The following is a 22,644-nucleotide window of genomic DNA, read 5'->3' as shown; positions in this document are numbered from 1 at the left end:
GTTAACTCTGTTTTCTCCTCCACAGATGCTGCCAGACCTGCTGAGCTTTTCCAGCAGCTTTATTTTTGTTCCTTCCCAGGCTGATTGGACTCCTGTTATGTTTCTGTTCTTGACTGGCTGCACTTTGCCGATATCGCGCCTTTGATTAGTGTACTGTCTATGCTAGCTGGGCTGTCCTTATTGGTTCCTGTCCTCCCGCCGCCAGTACTGATTGGATGTATTGCCCTTAATACTAATTGGTCAGTGCTTGTCCAAATCGGTGGTTCTGTTCTAACTTCTTGATTCTGATTGGTTGCAGTTTCTATATAAAGATCCTCCCGGGTAGGAGTGGGTTTTAGTCTCTGGTTCTTCAGGAATGGATCTGTTTAGAGTGTCTGATTCCCGCTCCCTGTGGATCCGGATCCCCCTCCTCATCGGGACATTCATCCTCCTCAATGGAGGGAGAGACAGCGGAACTGGTGAGTGACCCTGGAGGGAGCGAGGCTGGAGACTGCACTGCCCGGGACACGGGGACAGCAGTCCGGGGTTTGTGGGGATCGGATGGATCCCGGCTATAAACGGGGTTGGGGTTTCGTCCGTGTGGCGGCAGGTCAGTCTGAGGCATTACCACCACCGGCGGAGTTTGTAATGTTCTCCCTCACGCCCTCTCTCGGATACACACTCTGGATCTGTATTCCCGTGCTGACTTCCTAGCGATCTCCTCTTGACTCTTTAATAAACAGTACCCACAATTAGAAAATTACAAAGTCCTTGCAGCAGATCGTTAGCAACGCCCTGTGATGTACCGCTCTATGTTTGTATGTGTTTCTATCTCTGCCTAATTTTAAGAAACCCTAATTTCACACTTTGTGCGGCGTGCAGGGAATACCTTTAATCACTCGTGATATGAAGCATTGTGAAGTTTGCGTCTTTAAAACCATCCTGGATTGAATATTAGGGTCGTTGGCTCCAATTACTGAAGCGTTAATTGAGCTGACGAGAGATAGGTGGCTACTTACAACATGCGCTTACTTGGAATATTTAAGCTTCTTTAAAGATTGGTCGTCTTTCTCTCCATTCAGTTTTGAGTATTCGGTGCACCGAGAGGTAGAAAGGTGTTCATTCCTTCCATCCAGTGAGGTGAGCTAATCCACCAGGTTAAGGTATTCATGCAGCCCGTGGTTATCAGAGGTGATGTTGTGAGACATTTTCTGTTCCTCAGTGGGAGCTGTGTTATATTCGAACCTTTTATACTAGGCTGTTAGTTTAGTAAAGGACACTACTGGAAATCTGAATTTTAAAAAAAAAACTATTAATGTGCTAGAAAAGCTCTGCTGATCTGAAAGAAATGGTTAATGCACCAGGTCGATTACATTTTTTAAAAAATGTGAAATATTTCAAGCAGTGGTAAAAGTGTGGCCAGGAAGGTGTGCGAGGTACAAACAAAGGGAAGCTGAGTTGGAAAACAGCTTAAATGATTGCCCGGAATATTGGAAAAGGGTAAATTTTAAGGCCGAAAACAGGAAACTATTATCCAGTCAGCCTAACATTCGTCAGAGGGTGATATGATCTCTAACAGAAGTTAGAAAAGATCCTTAAATTATGATGCGATCAGGAAAAACCAATGGGGTTTTGTGAAAGGAAATTGTTAAAGTAATCCAATAGCTTTTGGTGCAGTAACACCCATGGTAATTAGAGGGGATTGGGAGATGTGGTGTACTTCAATTTCCAAAGGCATTTGAGGCGCCAAAGCAAAAGTTTGCTGTGCTGAATAAGAACAAAGTTTCGGGGAATAACGTATCAGCATGGATAAAGAACTGATGAGCTAACTTTTAAGTAGAAATGAATGGCATAACAAGGTGTGGAGCTGGAGGAACACAGTAGGCCGGGCAGGAAAGCTGACGTTTCGGGTTTGGACCCTTCAAAAACGGGGGAGGGGAAGGGGGCTCTGAAATAAATGGGGGGTGGGGGCGGTGATAGTAGGAGGATAGTGGAGCAGATAGATGGAAGAGAAGACGGACAGGTCAAGGAGGCAGGGATGAAGCTAGTAAAGGTGAGTGTAAGTAGGGATTGGGGGTGGCTGTTGGTAGTGAGGTGGGAGGAACGGATAGGTGGGAACTCTATAGTGCCACAGGGATCAGTACAAGAATCTGTTATCTACAATCTGATTTGGTGAGTGGATTGAATGTATGATAGCTAAATTTACTGATGATGCCAAGGTAAGCAAGTTAAGGAGTTAAGCGAATGGTTAAAATTTGACATGTGGATTAAATGTGAACTCTCCCACTTTGGCTGCAAGAATAGAACACCGTATACTCTTTAAATGGGAGAGATCACAGAACCTGTGGTAGAGGGGAAGCTGGGTGTGCTGGAGCATAAATCAAAGTTGATATGGAGGTACACAGTCTTTTTAGAAGGCAAAAGGAATGTTGTAACTTATTGCAAGGAGCCTATTAAGGATGTTTTATTGCAGCTGTATAGGTTTAGGTGAGACCACATCTGAAGTACTGTGTACAGTTTTGGTCTTGTTTGAAACAAAAATAACTGGTTCAGAAGCTGTCTCTAAAAGGTTTAAGTCAAAAATCATATAACACCAGTTGTATAGTCTAACAGATTTATTTGAAATCTCAAGCTTTTGGAGTGCTGCTCCTTCATCAGGTGTAGTGAGAGGGCAGAGTTCTCCAGTTGTTCATTCCACTCACCAGTTGTATGATCCTTGCATCTCTTTGCCTTTAAACTGTCTGTGTGCCCTCTCTCTACACCTGATGAAGGAGAAGCACACCGAAAGCTTGTGATTTTCAAATAAACTTGTTCGACTGTAACCTGCTGTTGTGTGATTGATTGATTTATTTTTTGACTGTCCACTCCAGTCCAACACTGGCAACCTCACCTCACACAAGGTTTAGTTGACTGATTCCTTGGGTCAAGGGCTTATCTTGGAAGGCAGGGCTGCATAGTCAGCTCCATATGTTGCTGTTTAGAAAAAAATTAGCAGTGACCTTACTGTAACATAAAATGTTGAGGGGACATGATACTGTGGATATCAGGGAAATGTTGCCTTTTATGGGGAGAGTGCAGGTTTAAAAGAACTAGAGGTTTCCTTTTTAAGACTTAAAATATTGAGGGTCATCAAGTGGCATTTCCATCCCAGCAGCTAGTGGAGGCTGAACCTTTAAATTTAATCAAAGCAATCTCACTGAAGCCTATCAAAAATCTAAGGAGTCAAGGGTTGAGGAAAGTAGAGCCAAGACCATAACCAGATCAGCCATTATCCCATTGAATGGAACAGTAGACACAAAGAGCTGAATAGCCTACTACTGCTCTGTTGATTGTACAAAGTGAGGATGTAGTAATCAGGTGAGTAAATAAACAAAAAATGTGTTGATATGAATGAAAATGCAGAATCATTACAAACAGCTACCATTCACAAATGTTGAGCAGTGGTTTTGTCTGAATTTTTGAACTAGGTCTGCAAAGCTCTAAAGTGCGTAATGGAAGGATAAAATGCATGTGGTTCCTCCAGCTTCAAACCACTGTCCTGACCCAAGGGCAGTAAAGCTTTGAAGAGTGTCTCCCCTTTGATTGTTATGCAAGTTGATGTTGACTAAAAGATACTTCATTGTTATGGATGTACTCACAGGTGTGGTCAGTAATAACCTGAATTTTGACACAATCTTGTGCATGTGACTTATTCCCCTAGTCTTAAAGACATTATTACTCACCCATATTGTCTGTATTTGAAATGCTTTAAAAAGTTGGAACCAAATTAGGGTCCCTTGTGGCACAGTGGTAATGTCTGCTCCTTTGAGCTAGGAGGCCTGGTGTTAATCCCACCTCCTCCAGAGGTGTGAAATAACACCTCAACAGGTTGATTCAAAAATGCATAGACTGAGGAACTCCTGCAGAAATGTCCTTGGACTGTGGTGACTGAGAATTTCAAATCTTGGGGTTTTTGTGCAGTGGTAGTGTCCCTACTTCTGGGGGACTTTGCAGTAGTGTTCGTGTCCTTACCTATAAACCAGAAGGCCTGGGTTCAAGTCCCATCTGCCAAGGAGATGTGATTGTCTGAATAAGTTGATTTTAGTTTGGGCAATTACTACCATATTTTAATAAAAGTATCACACCCCAGTGGATATTCAGAGGGCTATGGAAATGTGCTGTCATCTTCCCTCCAGCTTGTTTTATATCTTGTCTCCTGATGACTGTGCATGTTACTGATCTCTAATACAAATGATCAGCAGGTTTCTCTCCCCATTTCTGAAGAAGGGTCTGGAACCGAAATGTCAGCTTTCCTGCTCCTCTGGTGCTGCTTGGCCTGTTGTGTTCATCCAGCTCTACAGCTTGTTCTCTCCTGGACCTATGTGTTCAACAGATCTGCTGTATAACCTTGGTCATTGTTTAATCTGACTGAACCACAGCAACTGCCTTTGACCCTTGGTCTCCTAATCTCTACTGCTCCAGGACTAAGCAGTAGAGTAAAATAACATTATAGACCATCTCCATGAGCCAATTTTTCCTGCAATTAATTTGAGGAATTCAGTCTAGGACTTCTCAAGATTGAGCATAGTTAGATATAGGCAGGAGAACCTGTCAGATCTGAAATCTGCCCTCCCATTTCTCTTCTGCCTCACCTTTCCTTCCCCAAGTTAATCTTGTCCAATGAGCAGTCTCTTGTTTCTTGACCATATTCCTCTTGAAAGGATACCTGTCCCTGTCAGCATCCTCTGAAGCTATTGTGGTATTTTAATGGTTCCCTTTCCTATCAGTCACACTTTAAATGACCCTACTTTGATTGCAAGCTACTGCATGATTTCCAACTTTTCCAGTTTCCCTATTTGCAAATCAGTTCTGTTGGTTCCTTCCAAAAGTAGTGACCAGAAATGTACAACGTACTCCAGGTGTGGTCTCCTTAGTGCCCTGCATAACTGAAGCATGACCTCCCTGCTCTTGCATTTAATTCCCCTTGCATCACATTCTATTAGCTTTCCTGATTAGTTGCTATACCTAACATGCTAACCTTCTGTGATTTCTCTGCATTTCAGCACTCCAACTCTCAATTTAGATAATGTGCTTTTTTTTAAAAACATTCTGCCAAAACAGACAGTTTCACTTTCCCACATTATATTCCATTTGCCAGATCTTTGCCCACTTGCTTATCATTGTCCCTTTGTAGGCTCCTTATGCACTCTACACAACTCACTTTTCTACGTATCTTTGTCATCAGCTAATTTAGCTGCCATACCTCTGGTCCTGTCATCAAAATCATTTATCTAGTTTTGAGTTGAGGCCTCCAGCACTGAACCCTGTGACACACCTCTCGTGAAATCTTGCCAGCATGGAAAAGACTGTTATTTGTACAATCTGCTTCCTGTTAACCAGCTAATCTTCTATCCATATCAATGTTACCCCAACACAATGAGGTTTTAGTTTCTTCAATGCTTTTGTGACATCTTCTCAAAAATTCTGGAAATCTAAGTATTTGCACTGGTTTCCCTTTATCTACTTCAATGAATTCCAATAAATTAATGAAGTTAAACTAGTATTTATTGCTCATGTTACCAGAAACGTTTTAATAGCAGTAACATAAGTGACTTAACTTGGGCAATCTCTTGTGTATCACTGATGTAACTAGCTAGTGTGATATGTAACATACGCTTCTTGTTCATTAAGACCATGCACATCTTCCACCTTTTTGAGTGGGCATCCTTCCCTATGTGTCAGTGGTCCAACTAACCTCAACTAAGCAGGATTGGTTGCAGTGTATACCTCCCTGGTAATGTGTTTTGACGGACAAACAACCAATTGTAAGGGCCATAACACCATGGAAAGGGCTCTGACAAACCCTCGGCTGATGTCTTCGGAGCTTTCGGTCTTGACACACGGTTGACCAATGTTGTTCTCTAACACCCCTCCACCGTTGTCCTCGTTTGATCGATCATAAATAAATCTCCAACAGCTGGTTTGTAGTCACATGGGGTTTCCCCACGAAACTTATCGTTCATCATGTTTATCGTTTTTCATGTATGGGGCTGGCATCCTAGTGGAGCGTTAAATGCCTGGGGGTCAGGAGAGTGTCTGTTAGTGACTTGCCCTCACCTACTCTGACATGGGTGAAGTGTGTGTGTGTGTGTGTGTGTGTGTGTGTGTGTGTCCTGCCCCCCCGTGGGTCAGTAGTTACCGCTGGGCTGTTGTAGTTTGGAAGCGGGCTCAGGGAGGTTTCCCAGAGGGCGGTGGGTGCTGGTGCAGCCCTCTTTCCCCCGGGACTGGGGGTACAGTTTGACACACGGGTGCTCCCGGCTCGGCCCCGCACTAACTCTCTCTCTCTCTCTCTGTCCCCCCACACAGAGGCTCACTCCTACACCTTTATCACTGCCTGTGAGTTTAACAGCACCGGGAACTGGGTCTTTCTGGAACAGCATGTTTATGACCAGGAGCTGATCGCGTATTTTGACTATAACCAGAAGAAGTACATCGCGGTGAAAGCCTGGACGAAGTCTAATATGGACAGATGGAACAGAGAGAGCGCGGAAACGTCGTACCAGGAAGGGACGGCTTACTGTCAGAATAACGTCGGTATTATGGAGAGTGAGGTGCTGCCCCGGAGAGGTGAGAGCGGCCTGAGGGAGGGAGATCCCAACCCTGCCCCCTGCCCCGGTGTGTGTCTGAGGGGGGAGGACCCTGCCCCAGGATCAGTGTCGGGCAGCGCCCCGCACTTTCTTTTTTTTTTCCCTCCCGGAAACGTGGATCGGAGACAGTGTCTGAGTTAGGGATCCTCATCCCGGGCCGTCTCTGCTACAGGGATCTGTTAAAGCCCCACTGACCCCACCACCGCCCCCGATCAGTCCTCTACTGTCTCCGAATGCTCTCGATGTAGACGGCCGTTCAGCCCATCGTGGTCGCACCAGCTCTTCAAACTGGCACCAGTAATGATGCTTATCTGCTGCCGTTTCCCCTATATGCCCAGGCACCATTTCTATCCAAATAATCATCCAATTTCCCCCTGGTATGCCTCGATTGAACCCTGCCTCCACATTCACTGTGTTCCCACCCCCTGTTAGAAATTCTTTATTCGGATTTTGGGTTGGGTTACATGGGATTCAGGGTGAGCTTGCCAGTTGGATACACAATTGGCTTAATGGCAGGAGACAGAGTGATGGTGGAGGGTTGCTTCCAACTGGAGGCCTGTGACCAGCAGTGTTCCACAGGGATTGGTTCTGGGTCCTCTTTGGCTTGTCATTTATACAAATGATTTGGATGAGAATATAGTTAGTAAGTTTGTGGATGACAACAATATTGGCATAGTAGACAGTGAAGAAAGTTTTGTAATCTTAGAAAAGGGATCTTGATCAAATGGTTCAATGGGCTGAGAAATGGCAGATGGAGTTCAATCTAGATAAATGTGAGGTATTGTATTTTGGTGTAACAAACAAGGGAAGGGCTTGTACAATTAATTGTAGGGCCTTGGATAGTGTTGTAGTACAGCAGGACCTAGGGGGTCATAATTCTTTAAAGTTTGTGTCACATATAGATAGGATGGTTAAAAAGGCATTTGGCATGCTTGCCTTCATTGCTCAGTCTGTTGAGTGTTAGTTGGGAAGTCATGTTGAGGTTGTACAGGACATTCTGGAATACTGTCCAGTTCTGGTTGCCCAGTTATAGGAAGAATATCATCGAGCTGAAGGGGGCTGAGAAGAGACTTACAAGGATGTTGCTTGGTATGGAAGGTTTGAGTTAAAGAAAGGCTGGATAGGCCTTTTTGCTGGAATTTGGTGGTTCAGGGTGACCTTACAGAAGTTTACGAAATCATGAGGGGTATAGATAGGGTTAATGGTATGTTTCTTTCCCCTACAATGGGGGTTTCAAGACTAGGGGGCATGTTTAAGGTGAGGAGAGATTTTAAAAAGATGAGGGGCAAATTTTTACATTGGGTGATTAACATGTGGAATAAACTTTCTGATTAAGTGGTGGATACAACATTCAAAAAGCATTAGAATAAGTAGTGAACAAGAGGTTTGGAGGGATATGGGCCAGGAGCAGGCAGGTGGGACTAGTTTAGTTTGGGATTGTTTGGCATGGACTAGTTGGACCAAAGGGTCTGTTTCCATGCTGTATGACTCTATGTAGCTTTCACACATCACTTTAAATCTCTACCCTCTTAAAATAATTCTAGCAATCCTTTAAGCTGTTGCCTCATCTGACTTGCAGTTTACACTGGGGCTTTTAGAGTTTGGGAGCTATTGGAATGAGACTAAACCCTACTATGGGCCAGGAGGGGATATTTTGGAAGCTTTTAAAGAACTAGTGTTCTGTTGCAGTTTGTTTGCAAGACACCTAGTCTTGGTCACCTGAATGAAGGTCAGGGCCTGTAGATAGGGATCCAACAGAATATTACTGATCCAGTCAGGGTTATTTGGAAATTGTAGATATCCAGCAATCAGGGCAGAGGAGAGTCAGACACATGGAAAACATTTGAACTTGTTCTTTGCTCTTGCTGGATTATGAAACTTTTCTTTGTTCCAGTTGAACCAATGGTCACTATCCGACCTAAAGCGCCTCAACATGCTGCACAGTTGGCTCTGCTCTCGTGTCATGTCACTGGATTTTACCCTCCTGAGATTGATATCACATGGCTGAAAAATGGAGCACCAATTCCTGATGGTGTCATCAACACTGTCCTGTTATCAAATGGTGACTGGACCTATCAGGTGGAGGATCTCCTCCAGTATCAGCCAGTGTCTGGGGATAAATATACCTGTCGTGTGGAACACAGCAGCCTGGGGAGTCCCAGGAGTGTGGAATGGGGTAAGAGACACAGTATAAATCTACATAATACTGCTTCAGAATAAACAATATTGGAAGTACTCTGATCTGTTGGGGGAGAGGAACAGAATTATGGTTTCAGGTTAACCCATTGTCAGTAATTACAAATGACAACTCTACCCACATTCAGTTCCTGAGAAGCTGTCTTTAATTGCTGTCCAGTTTTTTTTTTTTAATCACATTGCTTGTTATTCCTTTTGCTGTATCACCTTGGTTTTTTTCCAATAGTTTTCAGTAGGAATCCTTGTTAAGGGATCTCTTGACAGTCTAGGCACATTTGTGGGCCATTTGAGTTCTATTAAATTTTATTCTAACCACTTTGAATAAGCAGTGGAAAAAGTACTTCAGATATTTTACTGAATGCATAATCAATGCTATATACCAATCAATCTCATTGTTTTTTAAAATCTACTAGGTTTCTGTACTAACTTTCCTCTTTAGAAATAAAGCTGGTCATGGTCATTATAGTTGACATTAACTCAACTCATCTACCTGATCTCCCTTACAGGCCTGAATGAGGAGTAAGGAGGAGAAGTTGATGTAGTAAGATGAAAGGAATTAAGAATTTCATTCTGAATCCCATTCCCTTGTAACTGTTTGTTCCTTAAAACAAAGATCTCGAGCATTTGTTACTCTTCTGCCTTATGGACTTTTAGACAGCACTTTTCTCCTATAATTAATTATTTTTAATCTTTTATACTCTTGAGTTTCAGACAATCAACATGGTTGTGCACAGTAGCCAGACTTGCCTACTGTACTTGTATTGTCATCTGCATTGTTTATTTTAAATTTTAACCTTGTGTTTCCTTCTGCTCATGCTGTTACAGCTGTTATAATACAATTAATCAACGTTTCAACAGTTACCATTGCAGTGCATGTTGATACTGTGATACTCCTTGTCTGCTAACTTCTATTTTAGTCTTGCCTTTTTAATCAGCCTTTATATCAAGATAAGCTTTTGTCCTTTGTTCTAAATTGCATTCATTTTCCTGGTGCCTCCCTAGTGTGTAAATTTTTTTGTCCTTTCTCTGCTTGTCTTCATTGGTGTTCAAATGTCATCCTCGATCTTCACCAGAAGTAGTGCCAATTGTGCATGAAATTGAAAGGTTATAGGTTGTGATTTTTCTGTCCTTGTCCCCCACTTTTATGGGCCAGAAAACTAGAAATTACTAACTTCTTGCTAAACTGCTTCTACATAGTCATAGAGATGTACAGCATGGAAACAGACCCTTTGGTCCAACTCTTCCATGACAACCAGATATCCTAAATGTAGTTCTATTTGGCCCATATCTCTAAACCATTGCTATTCATATACCCCTCCAGATGCCTTTTTAAAGGTTGTAATTGTACCAGCCTGCACTTCCTCTGGCAGCTCATTCCATACACGCACCACCCTCTAGAAAAAGTTGCCCCTCAGATCCCTTTATCTCTCCCCTCTCTCCTTAAACCTCTGCCCTCTAGTTTTTAAATTCCCCCCACCCTGGGGAAAAGACCTGTCTATTTACCCTATCCATGCCCCTCATGATTTTATAAACCTGTAGAAGGTCACCCCTCAACATCCGATGCTGTAGGGAAAATAGCCCCCAACCCATCCAGCCTCTCCCTATAGCTCAAACCTGCCAGTCCTGGCAACATCCTCCAAATCTTTTCTGAACCCTTTCAAATTTTGCAACATCCTTCCTATAGCAGGGAGACCAGAATTGCATGCAACATTCCAAAAGTGGCCCTAATGTCAGCATATGTCAAGTACAGACAGCAGAGATCGCGGTGAATCCCTAGGAGAATATAAAAACAGTAGGAATATACTTAAGAGGGAAATCAGGAGGGCAAAAACATGACATCCCTATTCCGATACTCAATGCACTGATGGATAAAGGGAAGCATACCAAATGCCTTCACTACCCTATCTATCTGCGACTCTACTTTTGAGGAGGTATGAACCTGCACTCCAAGGATTCTGTTCAGCAACACTCCCTAGGACCTTACTGTTCAGGGTATAGGTCCAGCACTCATTTGCCTTACCAAAATGCAGCACCTCATTTATTGAAATTGAACTCCATCTGCAACTCCTCAACCCATTGGCCCATCTGATCAAGATCCCATTGTACTCTGAGGTAACCTTCACTGTCCACTTCACCTCCAGTTGTGGTGTCATCTACAAACATCCTAACCATACCTTCTATGTTCACATCCAAGTCATTTATATAAATGACAAAAAGCAGTGAACCCAGCACTGATCCTTGTGGCACACCACTGGTCACAGGCCTCCAGTCTGTAAAGCAACCCTCCACCACCACCTTCTATCTCCTACCTTCAAGCCAGTTCTGTGTCCAAATGGCTATTTCTCCCTGCATTTCATGTGATGTGACCTTGCTAACCAGCCTACCATTAGGAACCATGTCGAATGCCTTACTGAAGTCAATTTAGCTCACATCCACTGCTCTACCCTCATCAATACTTCGTTACTACTTCAAAAAAAAATCAAGTTCATGAGTCATGGTTTTCCATGCACAAAGCCATGTTGAGTATCCCTAATAGTCCCTGCCTTTCCACATATATGTAAATCCTGTCCCTCCAGATTTGCTCCAACTACTTATCTGCCACCGATGTCAGGCTCCATGGTCTATAGTTTCCTGGCTTTTCCTTACCACTTTTCATGTTAGCCAATCTCCAGTCTTCAGGCACCTCACCTGTGGCTGTTGATGATACAAATATCTCAGCAGGGACCCAGTAATCTTTCTTTCCTTCCCACAGTACACCTAATCAGATCCCAGGGATGTATCTACCTTTTGTGTTTTAAGACATCCAGGACCACCACCTCTATAACATGGACCTTTTCAAGATGTCTCTTTTCCCAAGTTCTCTATCTTCCATACCCTTCTCCACAGTAAACACTAATGCAAAGTACTTGTTTAGTATCTCCCCCATCTCTTGTGGTTCCATACGCAGGTGGCCTTGCTGCCTTAAGGTGCCCTATTCTCTCCCAAGTTACCCTTTTGTCCTTAATGTATTTGGAAAATCTCTTTGGATTTTCCTTAACCCTATTTGCCAAAGCTATCTCCTGTCCCCTTGTTGCCCTCCTGATTTCCCTCATATGTACACTCCTACTGCCCTTATACTCTTATAGGGATTCACTCGATCCCTGCTTTCTATATCTGACATGCTTCCTTTTTTCTAACCAAAGCCTCAATTTCTGTAGTCATCCGGCATTCCCTACAACTACCAGCCTTGCCCTTCACCCAAACAGAAACATACTGTCTCTGGACTCTTGTTATCTTTTTTATTTTATTTTGTTTTATTTTTTTGAAGACTTCCCATTTTCCAGCTGTCCCAGTACTTGTGAATATCCACCCCCAATCAATGTTTGGAAGTTCTTGCCTAATACCATCAAAATTGACCTTCCTCCAATTTAGAACTTTAACTTTTAGATCCAGCCTATCCTTTTCCATCACTATTTTAAATTAGAATTATGGCCACTGGCCCCAAAGTGCTCCCCCACTGACACCTCCGTCACATGCCCTGCCTTATTTCCCAAGAGTAGGTCAAGTTTTGCACTTTCTCCATTCAGTTCATTGACATTGCAAGAAAATTTTCACTCATCAAATTCCTCTCCATCAAAACCATTAACACTATGGCAGTCCTAGGCTATGTTTGGAAAGTTACAGCCCCTACGATTGCCACCTTATTCTTAGATAACTGAGATCTCCTTAATTAGTTTCTCCATTTCCTGCTGACTATTGGAGGGTGGTGGGGGGGTCTATAGTACAATCCCAATAATATTTCAGTTCCACCTAAATAACTTCTCTGGATGTACTTCCAGGAATATCCTAAGTACAGCTGTAATGTTATCCCTAATCAAAAACACCACACCCCTTCCTGTCTTGCTCTACGCTGCACCCCCCAACCCTGCCCCACTGCATAGCATCTATACCCTGGAACATCAAGCTGCCAATGCTATCCATCCCTGATCTCTTGTCAGTTCTATCTCTCTGGGTTCCTCCTCTTGCTGTACTACCTTTAAATCCTCCTGAGCAGCTCTAGCAAATCTCCTTCCAATTCAGGTGCAACCCATTCCTTCTCCCCCACACCACCTCCTCAGCCACAGGATTCATCTGCTGTATCCTCTATTCCTACTCTGTCGTGATACCAGGAGTAATCCGATTATTACTACACTTGAGGACCTCCCTTTTTTTAATTCCTGCCTAACTTCCTATATTCTCTCGGAATCCAAAACATAGAATAGAATCCGTGCAGTTTGGAAACAGGCCCTTCGGCCCAACAAGTCCACCCAGAACATCCCACCCAGACCCATCCCCCTATAACACATGTAATCTATGCATCCCTGGACACTATGGGCAATTAGTATGGCCAATCCACCTAACTGCACATCTTTGGACTGGGAGGAAACCGGAGCATCTGGAGGAAACTCCTGCAGACCCAGGGAGAATGTGTGGAATTTGCACAGATGGTCACCCAAGGGTGGGATCAAACCTGGGTCCCTGGTGCTGTGAGGCAGCAGTACTAACCACTGAGCTACTGTGCTGTCCAATCTCTCCCTTTTCTCTTCCTATGCCATTAGTTGCAATTTGTACGACCACCTCCTGGTCCCTCTCCACTTTGAGAATATTTTGCACCCTCTTGGAGATCCTTGATCCTGGCACCAGGGAGGCAATACACCATTCTGATGTCTTGCTGCTGGTCACAGAGACATCTGTCCATGCCTCTGATAGACTCCCCGATTTACAGTTAATCACTTGGGACCTGACGTACCCCTCGTTACATTCGAGCCAGTCTTGGTGCCAGAAACCTCATTGTTACTGCTACATTCCCCGAGAGTCAGTCACCCCCTACGTCTTCCAAAACAGCATCCTGTTTGAAATGGGGATAGCCACAGGAGACTCCTGCATGAACTGCCTCCCTCTCCTACCTTTCCTGGAGGTAACCCATCTACCTGACTGTATCTGTGGTTTTTCTCCCTTCCAGAAACTGCCATCCATCACCTCCACCCCAATCCCCACACCCCACCCCACCCCCACCCCCCTCCCCCCCAACGGCCCCCCCCCCCCCCCCCCGCCTCCACCGCCCCAGCTCCTGTAAATTTCTCATTGCCTCTAACTGCTGTTTCAACTGATCCATGCAATCTGATAGGATTTGCAAACACACTTCCTGATGATATTGTCTGCAGGAACATTGAAATTCTCCTTAATCTCTCTCAACCAACAGGAAGATCACATCACTCTACTAAAGGCCATCTCTGCACCTTAACAGTCTCGAGATCCAGAAAATAGCACAGTCTTAATGCTCTAAAAACATTGCTCCAGGATAACTTGGGTCCTATGTTTTTATATTTTTAAATTATAATCAAGAGACAGATCTCTTAAAAATATAATCAAAAACCTATACTAATCACTAGTAGATTTACAAATATACTGTAGGGTTACACTTTTTTAAAAAAAACACTGAACTGCTCCCCTGCTGTGAGGCCACAAACACCAGTTTCTCCCAGGTCAGCTGTATAATTGAAGAAGCAGCTGAACATGTTTGGGTTAGGACACTAAGTTGAGGAACCCCTGCTGCTATATCCTGTGGTGGAAATGATTTGGCCTTCAACACAGTTATCTTCCTTTGTGCTAGGAATGACTCATCAGAGCTTCCCCTCTGCTTGCTGGCTATTGTTCCTTGATACCACTTTGTCAAATGCTGCTGTCAACCACTCATCTCACTTTTGAGATGCTACTTTTTCCTGTTTGGACCATGCCTGTAATGAAGTCTGGAGCCAAATAATCCTAACAACCCAAAATCAGCTTAGTTTTGTGGACAGATGTACTGGACAATTTTCTGCATATTTCAATGTATGTAGCTGTACTGAAACTTAATAGCATCCAGAGGCAATGTTCATGACTTGCAAGTCACTTCCCCCAACTGTAAACTGCTGTGCCACCTTCTCGGGTGGGTCTGTCCTGCTGGTGGGAAAGGACATACCAGCTCAGTTCCTTCAAATCTTAATGGACATAATTGCCCTTAATCAGATGTCACTCATGCCATGGAGGCTACTAGAATCTTCCTTTTTAATTCACTTTCAGTGTAACAGTCATACAGACTATTCTGGAAATCTACTTGCAGTGATATAGGAAAATGCTGCTGGCAGTCTATTATAGTCAGCACTTCCTACTTCTTTTTTTCTCCAGTGAACTCTGCTGCACCATCCCGCAAGAAGTTTGCAGACTTTCAGCTACTCTTGTGCTTTAATATGATTCTAGAACATAAAATGAAAGAATGGACAAGGAGTACAAGTTAAATGGCAGGAGATGGTTCCTTTAATTCATCTCACTTCTTCTGCCAAGTCAAAGGAGTGGCTATGGGCACCCGCATGGGTCCCAGTTACGTCTGCCCTTTTATGGAAAATACGGAACAATCCTTGTTCCAGTCCTACACTAACCCCTTCCTGCAAATCTTTTTGTTACATCAACAACTGCTTTAGTGCTGCTTCATGCTCCTGTCAGGATCTTAAAGTTTATTCATTTCATTTTGCCTCCAATTTCCACCCCTCTAACTTTCATGTTGCCCATTTCTGACACTTCCTTTCCTTCCCCTCTCTGCATCTGTTTCAGGAAATACACTGTCCACTGCCAAAACCCCTGACTGCCATCGTTACCTTCACTACAGCTCTACACACCTTATGTCTTCCAAGGACTCCATCCCATTTTCCTCCAGTCTTGTGTATTGTATTCACTGCATCCAATGTGGCCCTACTGTACATTGGAAAAACCAAATGCAGACTGGGTGACCAGTTTGCATCACACCTCTGGTCTGTGTGCAATCGTAATCCTGACCTTCCTGTAGCTGGTTGTTTTAACACAGCATCCTGCTTGCATGCCCAATTGTCCTTGGCATGCTGCAGTGCTGTGGCAAATCACAGCACAAACTGGAGAACAACATCTCATCTTCCAAATAGGCACTTTACAGCCTTCTAAGATTAATAATTAAGTTCAGCATCTTCAGATTGTGAACCCACTGCCATTCCCTCCTTTTCTAGCTTTACTTGTTACTTTCCCTGTCACCATGTACCCCCTCCACCTCAAGTGGGACTGTCTGTTCTTTCCAGTCTGGCAGTTAGACACACTGTTCTGCTATTCTCACATTCCAATCACTTAATCTGCTCTATAAACATCCCTTCTCCCTCAGTACTCCATTCTCCTCACCCACCTGCTGTAGCATAAATGCTGCCCCCTCCACACTTCACATCAGCTCTCTAGAATCATCTAGACTTGACGTTAGCTTGCTCCCTCTCCATGGATGCTGCCTGACCTGCTGTGATCTCAGCATTTGTTTTCAGTTTGAGACTGCTGAACTCTGGCAGAGGGATTTGCATAATCAAATAATTAGCAATAAAACAAATGGATGTTTATTACATGCAAAATGGAATATAAAGTAGGCAAGTTTTACTGCACTTGGTTCAATGCATTGGTAAAACTACAACTGGTGTACTGTGTAGTTTTATCCTCCACATTTTTGAAGGGCACCATTGTGTTGGAAATAGTTCGGAAGATTCACTTGTCTTGTGGGGTAAAAAGCTTATCTTATGAAGAAAGTTTGAACAAGTTGGACCTTAACCCATTAATGTTCTTCTGTGAGCAGTTAGTTTGTGGAATTACTTTCCTCAAAGTAGTGGAAGTTGTCATTGAATTTATTCAGGCAGCGTTATGTTTTTGATCGACAAGGACATTGAAGGCTGTGGAACCAGGGTGGGGAAAGTGTAGTTAAACTGCAACCTGATCAACTATGACCTTGTCAAATGGCCTACCCTGTGCTCTTAAGTCAAGTTCTTATTTACTTTGAACAAGGACCTAAAACAGAAGTTAGCTCCCAATTATGACTGTGAGTAAGCTACTTATGACACCATTTGTTTTGTTTTGACTTGAACAGAGATACAGAGTATTCCTGAATCGGCACATCCCAAGATTGTTGTTGGAGCCCTGTTCTTTGTGGTTGGACTGATCATCTTGCTGGCTGGAGTGATAATGAGACTGAAGAATGCTAAAGGTGAGACTTTTTTCTTCCCTGTCTGAGGACATGACACTCTTACCCAGCTATCTAAACTGTTCTCGTATCACAGTATACAGAAAGCACAAGCTGGCTGGGACCTTCCACATCTTAGTCTCCTGAGCTGCTGACCTTGGTTAATCCAAGTTGAGTTGGTTACTTACCAATTTTCATTGAAAGTCAGCTGGCTTGGGTCTCAATGCAATGTAGAAAAAGAAACTGCCCAAGACTAGACAAGTTTAGCTGAGAATCCCTTCACTTCATTGTGTGGAAGATATGGAGTAGGATTTATTGACCATTAATCATTGGAATATCTGATTGCTATTTCCCAATTATCCTGAGTGTAAAGTAACTAAGGTTATAAGTTTGTATGGATGGTCCTAGATCAAGTACAATGTGTACTCTATACTGTAAATATTAGCTTGAAGGTTCACTGAAGTTACCCTGATATTAGATTCAATGTGACCAGACAGCAAAAGGTTTCATAGATATTGAAGTCGGTAATTGTAGAAGATTCTGACAGCATCTTGATGAATAGGGAATGAAGAACAATAAAAGTTGAGCTGCCAAAATTCAAGGGTGGCAGGACTCTGAATTTGATTTGCCATTGTGAGATTACCAAACTTGTTGGTTGGCAAAAATGCTTCAGTCACATGGCTCATGTGACATGAGTGTTGGATAAGCATTATGAAAGCAGTTGTAACTCCTGTGTGCACTTCACCTGCCACCTGTAATGAAGCTTTACTTTGCAGAAGCCTATTAAGCCCAAAGTGAAACAAAGTTAAAATAGTCAATGCTGTTTGTGAATCAGGTTGCATTGGATAAGAATTGGCCAAAACATTTAAGTAGGCAAGTGACTGCTAGGTTACAGTTGGTGTTCCCTGTAGCAAGACAGTTGCAGAAAACCAACTCAAATCCGTGGGAGATGGGATTAAAAACAGGAGAATCCTCCAAATAGGACTGACTGAAACTGGGAGAGAAGGGAGCTGGCTATTGGAATTTGTTCTGCCAATGTCATATTAGTATTCAGTTTTATATTATTAGTATTCACTGGCATTGAAATGTCAATTCTTGGTGATCCTTCTGGGGTACTCTAACTTTACATTGAACTCATGGGGAACTCATTTGGAATATAGGCATTGTTGCATGCTGATTACTGTGAAGGCATGAATGTAGAGCTGAGGTGATTACTGATATCCTTGGGAAGTGTCCTGTTTGAGCCCATTCAGATCGGGTGAAGTCCTATCTGATTATTGAGGCTGGCCTTGGACTTGCCAATCTCTGTAGTGTCTCTTGCACAGCCTCTGAGTTGAGATTCCTCCCCTTGCTTTGCTGAGCAGCTATGTTAATATTGTACCTGCCCAGCACTTTGGCTGAGAGCTATTCTCAGCTCTAGTCTTCTGTCTATTAGTGTTCTGACATTCCATGAACTGAGCTTCATACAAGAACTATAATCTTGGTTACCGGAGCTGGTTGCGTTTAGGGTTCCTTTCTTCCCCTTGCCTGGACTGGGCAAAGCATTGCTGTACCTGAAAGGTTTGTCACCTCCTGAGGTCAGAAATCACATGACACCAGGTTATGATCCAACAGTTTTATTTGAAAACACAAGCTTTCAGTTGTGTTCTTTTGTCGCCTGACAAAGGAGCAGCACTCCAAAGACTTGATTTCAAATAAACCTGTTTCAAATCATAACCTGGTGTTGTGACTTCTGACCTTGTCCACCCCAGTCCAACACCAGCACCTCCATTGTGACCAACTGAGGTGACAAACTCAACATTAGCCCTGATCTGTGAAGAGTCACTGTCACTCAAAAGCTACCTGTCTTGTAATATGATTGAAGGCTGTCAGATACATCCTTTAGCTTTCTCCATTGCCACAGGATTTAGTATAGCTGTTTCAGTTGTGGTTTGCTAAACAAACTGCATGTTGAAGCAGTATTTTAACAGCTAACAAATGGACAAGGTTCAAAATGCCTTCAGTACTCCAAGGCAATCTGCTGTTTCACATGATGGGTGTCTGCAGCTAAACACTTGAGTTCCAAATTTTTTTTTTTAAAAAACAGGTTATCTGTCATTCTGTTTGAAGGTTAAATGATGACCAAAATGCCAGAAACATCTCTCCTCTTCAAAATTTGTGCCGCTGAATCTTTTACCTTTGCTCAAGAGCAGAGAGGAGTCTGAATTTAACATTCAGCCAAAAGGCAGCAGCCTAAAATATCATGTTGGTGTATCACCCTGTAATGCTCAATCTCAAGTGAGACTTGAACCATAGGCAAACTAACCTTTGTTTCCTTTCTCTTCCAGCTATTCTGGACTCCAGCAATCATGGCCCACGTAAGTATACCAGCTATTTTGGATCTGGTGGGAGAAGGCTTTCTCAAGGTGCAAGTTCTGACCAATAGCAGCATTAATGCTAGAACATGTGAATTCGGAATAGGCTTAAGCCATTAACTCCTTGAAGCTGCTCTGCCATTTAAATCAGGTTGTGGCTGTCTGTCTCAATACTGCATTTCTGTCCACCCAGACAGGTACATCATGGATGGGTAGTAAAACCTCCCCACTGAATTGTATTGAAACTGCCCCAAAACCCACTTCATATCAGATTTTGCTGGTTGCAGTGTAGCTTCCATCTTTCCTGTAGGTGAAAAACTGCAAACCCTATTTCCACCTGTTTGTAATAACTGAGCAATAACACAGAAATCTCCTGGAAACTGGAGATTTTTTGCCAAACCTGAACCATCCTGGACCCTAACCTGTCACAGACTGATCTGTTTGTTTGTATGAGTGGGAGTGCTCCTATCACTAGATTTTAGTCTAGATTTTCCTCCAACCATAAGTGACTCATGATTCCACCTTTATTGCCAACCTTGTATTTTGAGTTTATTCAAGGGATATGGGTTTTGCAGACGGCCCACATCTCCACCTGGAGACGGTAGTGGGCTGCTGCCTTGAATTAATCTAGTCCCTTTGGTGTAGGAACACCATGTTATTAATTAGAATTAGCTTTTATTGTCTCATGTACTCACTTGTGAGTACAGTGAAAAGTTTACAAGCTGCCATTTACAGTACCAAGGAGAACTCCAGGTATTTGACCCAGCAACAGTGAAAGAATGATTTTTCCAAGTCAGTGATTTGTGTTTTCTTTTTTTGCTTTTTGTTTTTTTTTTTTTTTTTTGAAACCACCTCGAATTATTTTACCATCCATTGCACAAGTGTAAAGCTCTGTTGCCAGTGTAACACAGAACTCCAGGGACCATAAGAGATTGGCCCAATTCTGCTCCTTTCAACTCAAGTCTGCTCTACCATTCGATCAAGGCCGATATGTTACTCGAGCCCATTCTTCTGCCTCTCCCTGTAATCCTTGATCCCCTTACTAATCAAGAACCTATCTATTTCGGTATTAAATACACTCCATGACATGGCCTCCATAGCCCTCTGCAGATTCACCATCCTTGGCGTTGCTATCTGTCATTGAATTTTGCAGGCTGACTGTGCAGTTCAGTAATTTATATTAGTTGTGTATGTAAAGGTGGATCCTGTGCTTTCTAACTCAAATTATCTATTCCAGGTCTGATGAGTACAGCTGCCAGTTAACTGTGGATGTGACCTGAGACAGTGGAATGACACTGGATAAAAGGCTCTAAAGTGCTTCTAACTTTCCAATGTGACCGCAGCTCACCAGATATCAGGCTGCTTCACCTTGGCTTTTGATGGCTTGAGGTTAATGTTATGCAATGCTATGAGACTTGTATGCTAACTTTTTATCATGTTAAAACAACCTGTAAAAACATGCTTAATGTACAGCTATTGTAACAACATGCATGATTAACTCCTCCCTCTACACTCCCATCACCCTAATTGAAATACTGGGATCAGTGCTTGGGTGTAAAAAAAATCTTTCCTAGTTAACTTTTTTTCTTTGTCTGTTCACAGCTTTGTTGTAAATGTTTTGAAATCTACATTAGTTACTTGGAAAATTTTATCTATTTTGTATCTAAACAAATTTAATGAAACAATTGATTGATATTAATAATTTTTTCATGACTTTGCATCTGTTATATTGAAACCAATGGTGTTTGTCCTTTTATTGTTGCTCAGCACTTACAACACTCAGTAGGTGAAGCTTTTCATTCTGAGCTAGAACTTGGGGGGCTACAATTAGTTTCTGCATTTTCCTAGCAAAATAAAATTGCAAAAAGTAGGCTTTGTGCATTGAGTTTAGGTGACTGGAGTTGTTTGTGCAATGTGCCCTCCATATGACTGTCCCATGGTAAGGATGAGCTATGCCAGTATGGAAAGGCTGTCATCCACTCACTGCACAATGCAGATCCAGTCCCACAAGCGAAAGAACATTGATCACTTGTGTGTATGATCAGCCATGACTAATCTACCAAATTGTTTCCTTACTTTGGATCACATTTGGATTCTCTACAAATCCAGAGCAAACAGAAGTATCTCCTGTTGGAAAGGACATCAAGTATGTAGCTTGGCAAGATTTGGATTATATAATGACAAAATGTTATCTTGTCTCTGATCATTCCATCTTTTTCCCTGAACTTTGTTGCTCTCCTAGTCTTGTGCATTTTGGTTTTGAGTTCTTGACTCCCTCCTCAGCCTCATCCCATAGTACTACAACCACCTTCAGACAGAGAGCCTAGCTGTTTGTCCTTCTCACTATCCGATTCCATCAAGGAGTGACTGAGTTCTCCCTACCTCCTCATTCTTTGGATTTTATTTTCACTGGATCCAGCCCTGGTAAGTTGGCTTGGTGGGAATAGCCTGGCAGTGTTCCTACCAATGTGTGGATGAAGGAACTAACCCCACTGTAGCAGAACTTGCTGATGATGCAAAGACAATGGGATACAGAGGTTCAGTGTACTGTCAGCCAGCTGACAGCTCATTCAATGAGAATGGACAGGCAGAATATTGTTTAATTGGAGCAAGGTTGCAGAACTCTAATGTGTGGAGCTCTGTGTCCTGTTGCATGAGTCAAACAGTTACAGCAAGTAACTTAGGAAGGTGTTTACCCTGATGCAAAGAAAATAGTATCTAATTATAAGGGTGTCTTGATACAATTGCACAAGATAATAGTAAGACTATATCTTAGAGTACTAGTCATTTTGAGGTATAATCTTGCTTTTGAGGCAGTTGTCTGTTTTGAGGGAAGCTTGAGCTGATTTGGATCTGTATTCTGGAGTTTAGAAGAGTTGTTGTCTTTTGTAATTGTCTTTCAGAGACAGCAGTGGGTTTGGGTCATTTGAATGAGACTTGACTGTGATTAAAGACTACTGTGCAACATTGCAGGCCAGTCAAAGACCCAACGGATGTCCTTTAGGGCTAATTCAGTACTGTGGCAGGGGGCTAGGAAGCTAATTGGAGTTGGAGAAAAGATGGACATGAATTTAGGAAATGACAACACATTGCCCCATATCAAACCTCCCCTTTCTCTAAAATTGCTCAATGGTTTTGTTACTGAGGATAATAACAGCAGATTTTTAAGGGGGAAGGAGAGAATTATTTTTAGTTAATACGGAGCCAGGAAAGAAAATCATGTGGTAAGCAGTTTAGTAGAAATGGGGCTCACATGAACAAAAATTGGATCTCATGTATAAAATAAACTTGGAGTAAAGATTAGGGCAAATAGGAAAGTGTCTACAGAAGCCTACATCTTCAGGGCTAGGGAGAGGGATGTTGGCAGTGGGTTGGGGGAGGGAGGAAAGTGACAGAGGCAGCAGTTTGAATAACGTTGATAAAAAAATCAACAAGTTCCTTACACTATTTCAGTTCTAAGGAAGGGTCACTA

At 42.8% G+C, this 22,644-nt stretch overlaps 1 protein-coding gene across 1 annotated transcript; it reads left to right on the top strand.

Moving 5' to 3' along the window:
- Nucleotides 1-323: 323 nt before the first annotated feature.
- LOC109936353 (H-2 class II histocompatibility antigen, E-S beta chain-like) lies at nucleotides 324-20,871 on the top strand. The gene is made up of 6 exons (XM_048616903.1): nucleotides 324-458; nucleotides 6,325-6,585; nucleotides 8,500-8,781; nucleotides 16,726-16,842; nucleotides 19,146-19,175; nucleotides 20,410-20,871. The coding sequence occupies exons 1-6, from the start codon at nucleotides 356-358 to the stop codon at nucleotides 20,433-20,435; spliced, it is 819 nt and encodes a 272-aa protein (XP_048472860.1). The 5' UTR covers nucleotides 324-355; the 3' UTR covers nucleotides 20,436-20,871.
- Nucleotides 20,872-22,644: the final 1,773 nt, after the last annotated feature.

Source organism: Rhincodon typus, chromosome 35 (genome assembly GCF_021869965.1).
Source record: "Rhincodon typus isolate 14 chromosome 35, sRhiTyp1.1, whole genome shotgun sequence".
Classification (NCBI taxonomy): domain Eukaryota; kingdom Metazoa; phylum Chordata; class Chondrichthyes; order Orectolobiformes; family Rhincodontidae; genus Rhincodon; species Rhincodon typus.
Note: the sequence above shows the minus strand (reverse complement) of the source record. Positions and strands in the feature narration are given on the sequence as shown.

Bases quoted from the DNA above. Each gene is read 5' to 3' on its own strand.
- LOC109936353 (XM_048616903.1), top strand. From the start codon at position 356: ATGGATCTGTTTAGAGTGTCTGATTCCCGCTCCCTGTGGATCCGGATC. The intron at 8,782-16,725 runs GTAAGAGACACA...TGACTTGAACAG, and splicing joins TCCCAGGAGTGTGGAATGGG to AGATACAGAGTATTCCTGAA. The intron at 19,176-20,409 runs GTAAGTATACCA...TATCTATTCCAG, and splicing joins CTCCAGCAATCATGGCCCAC to GTCTGATGAGTACAGCTGCC.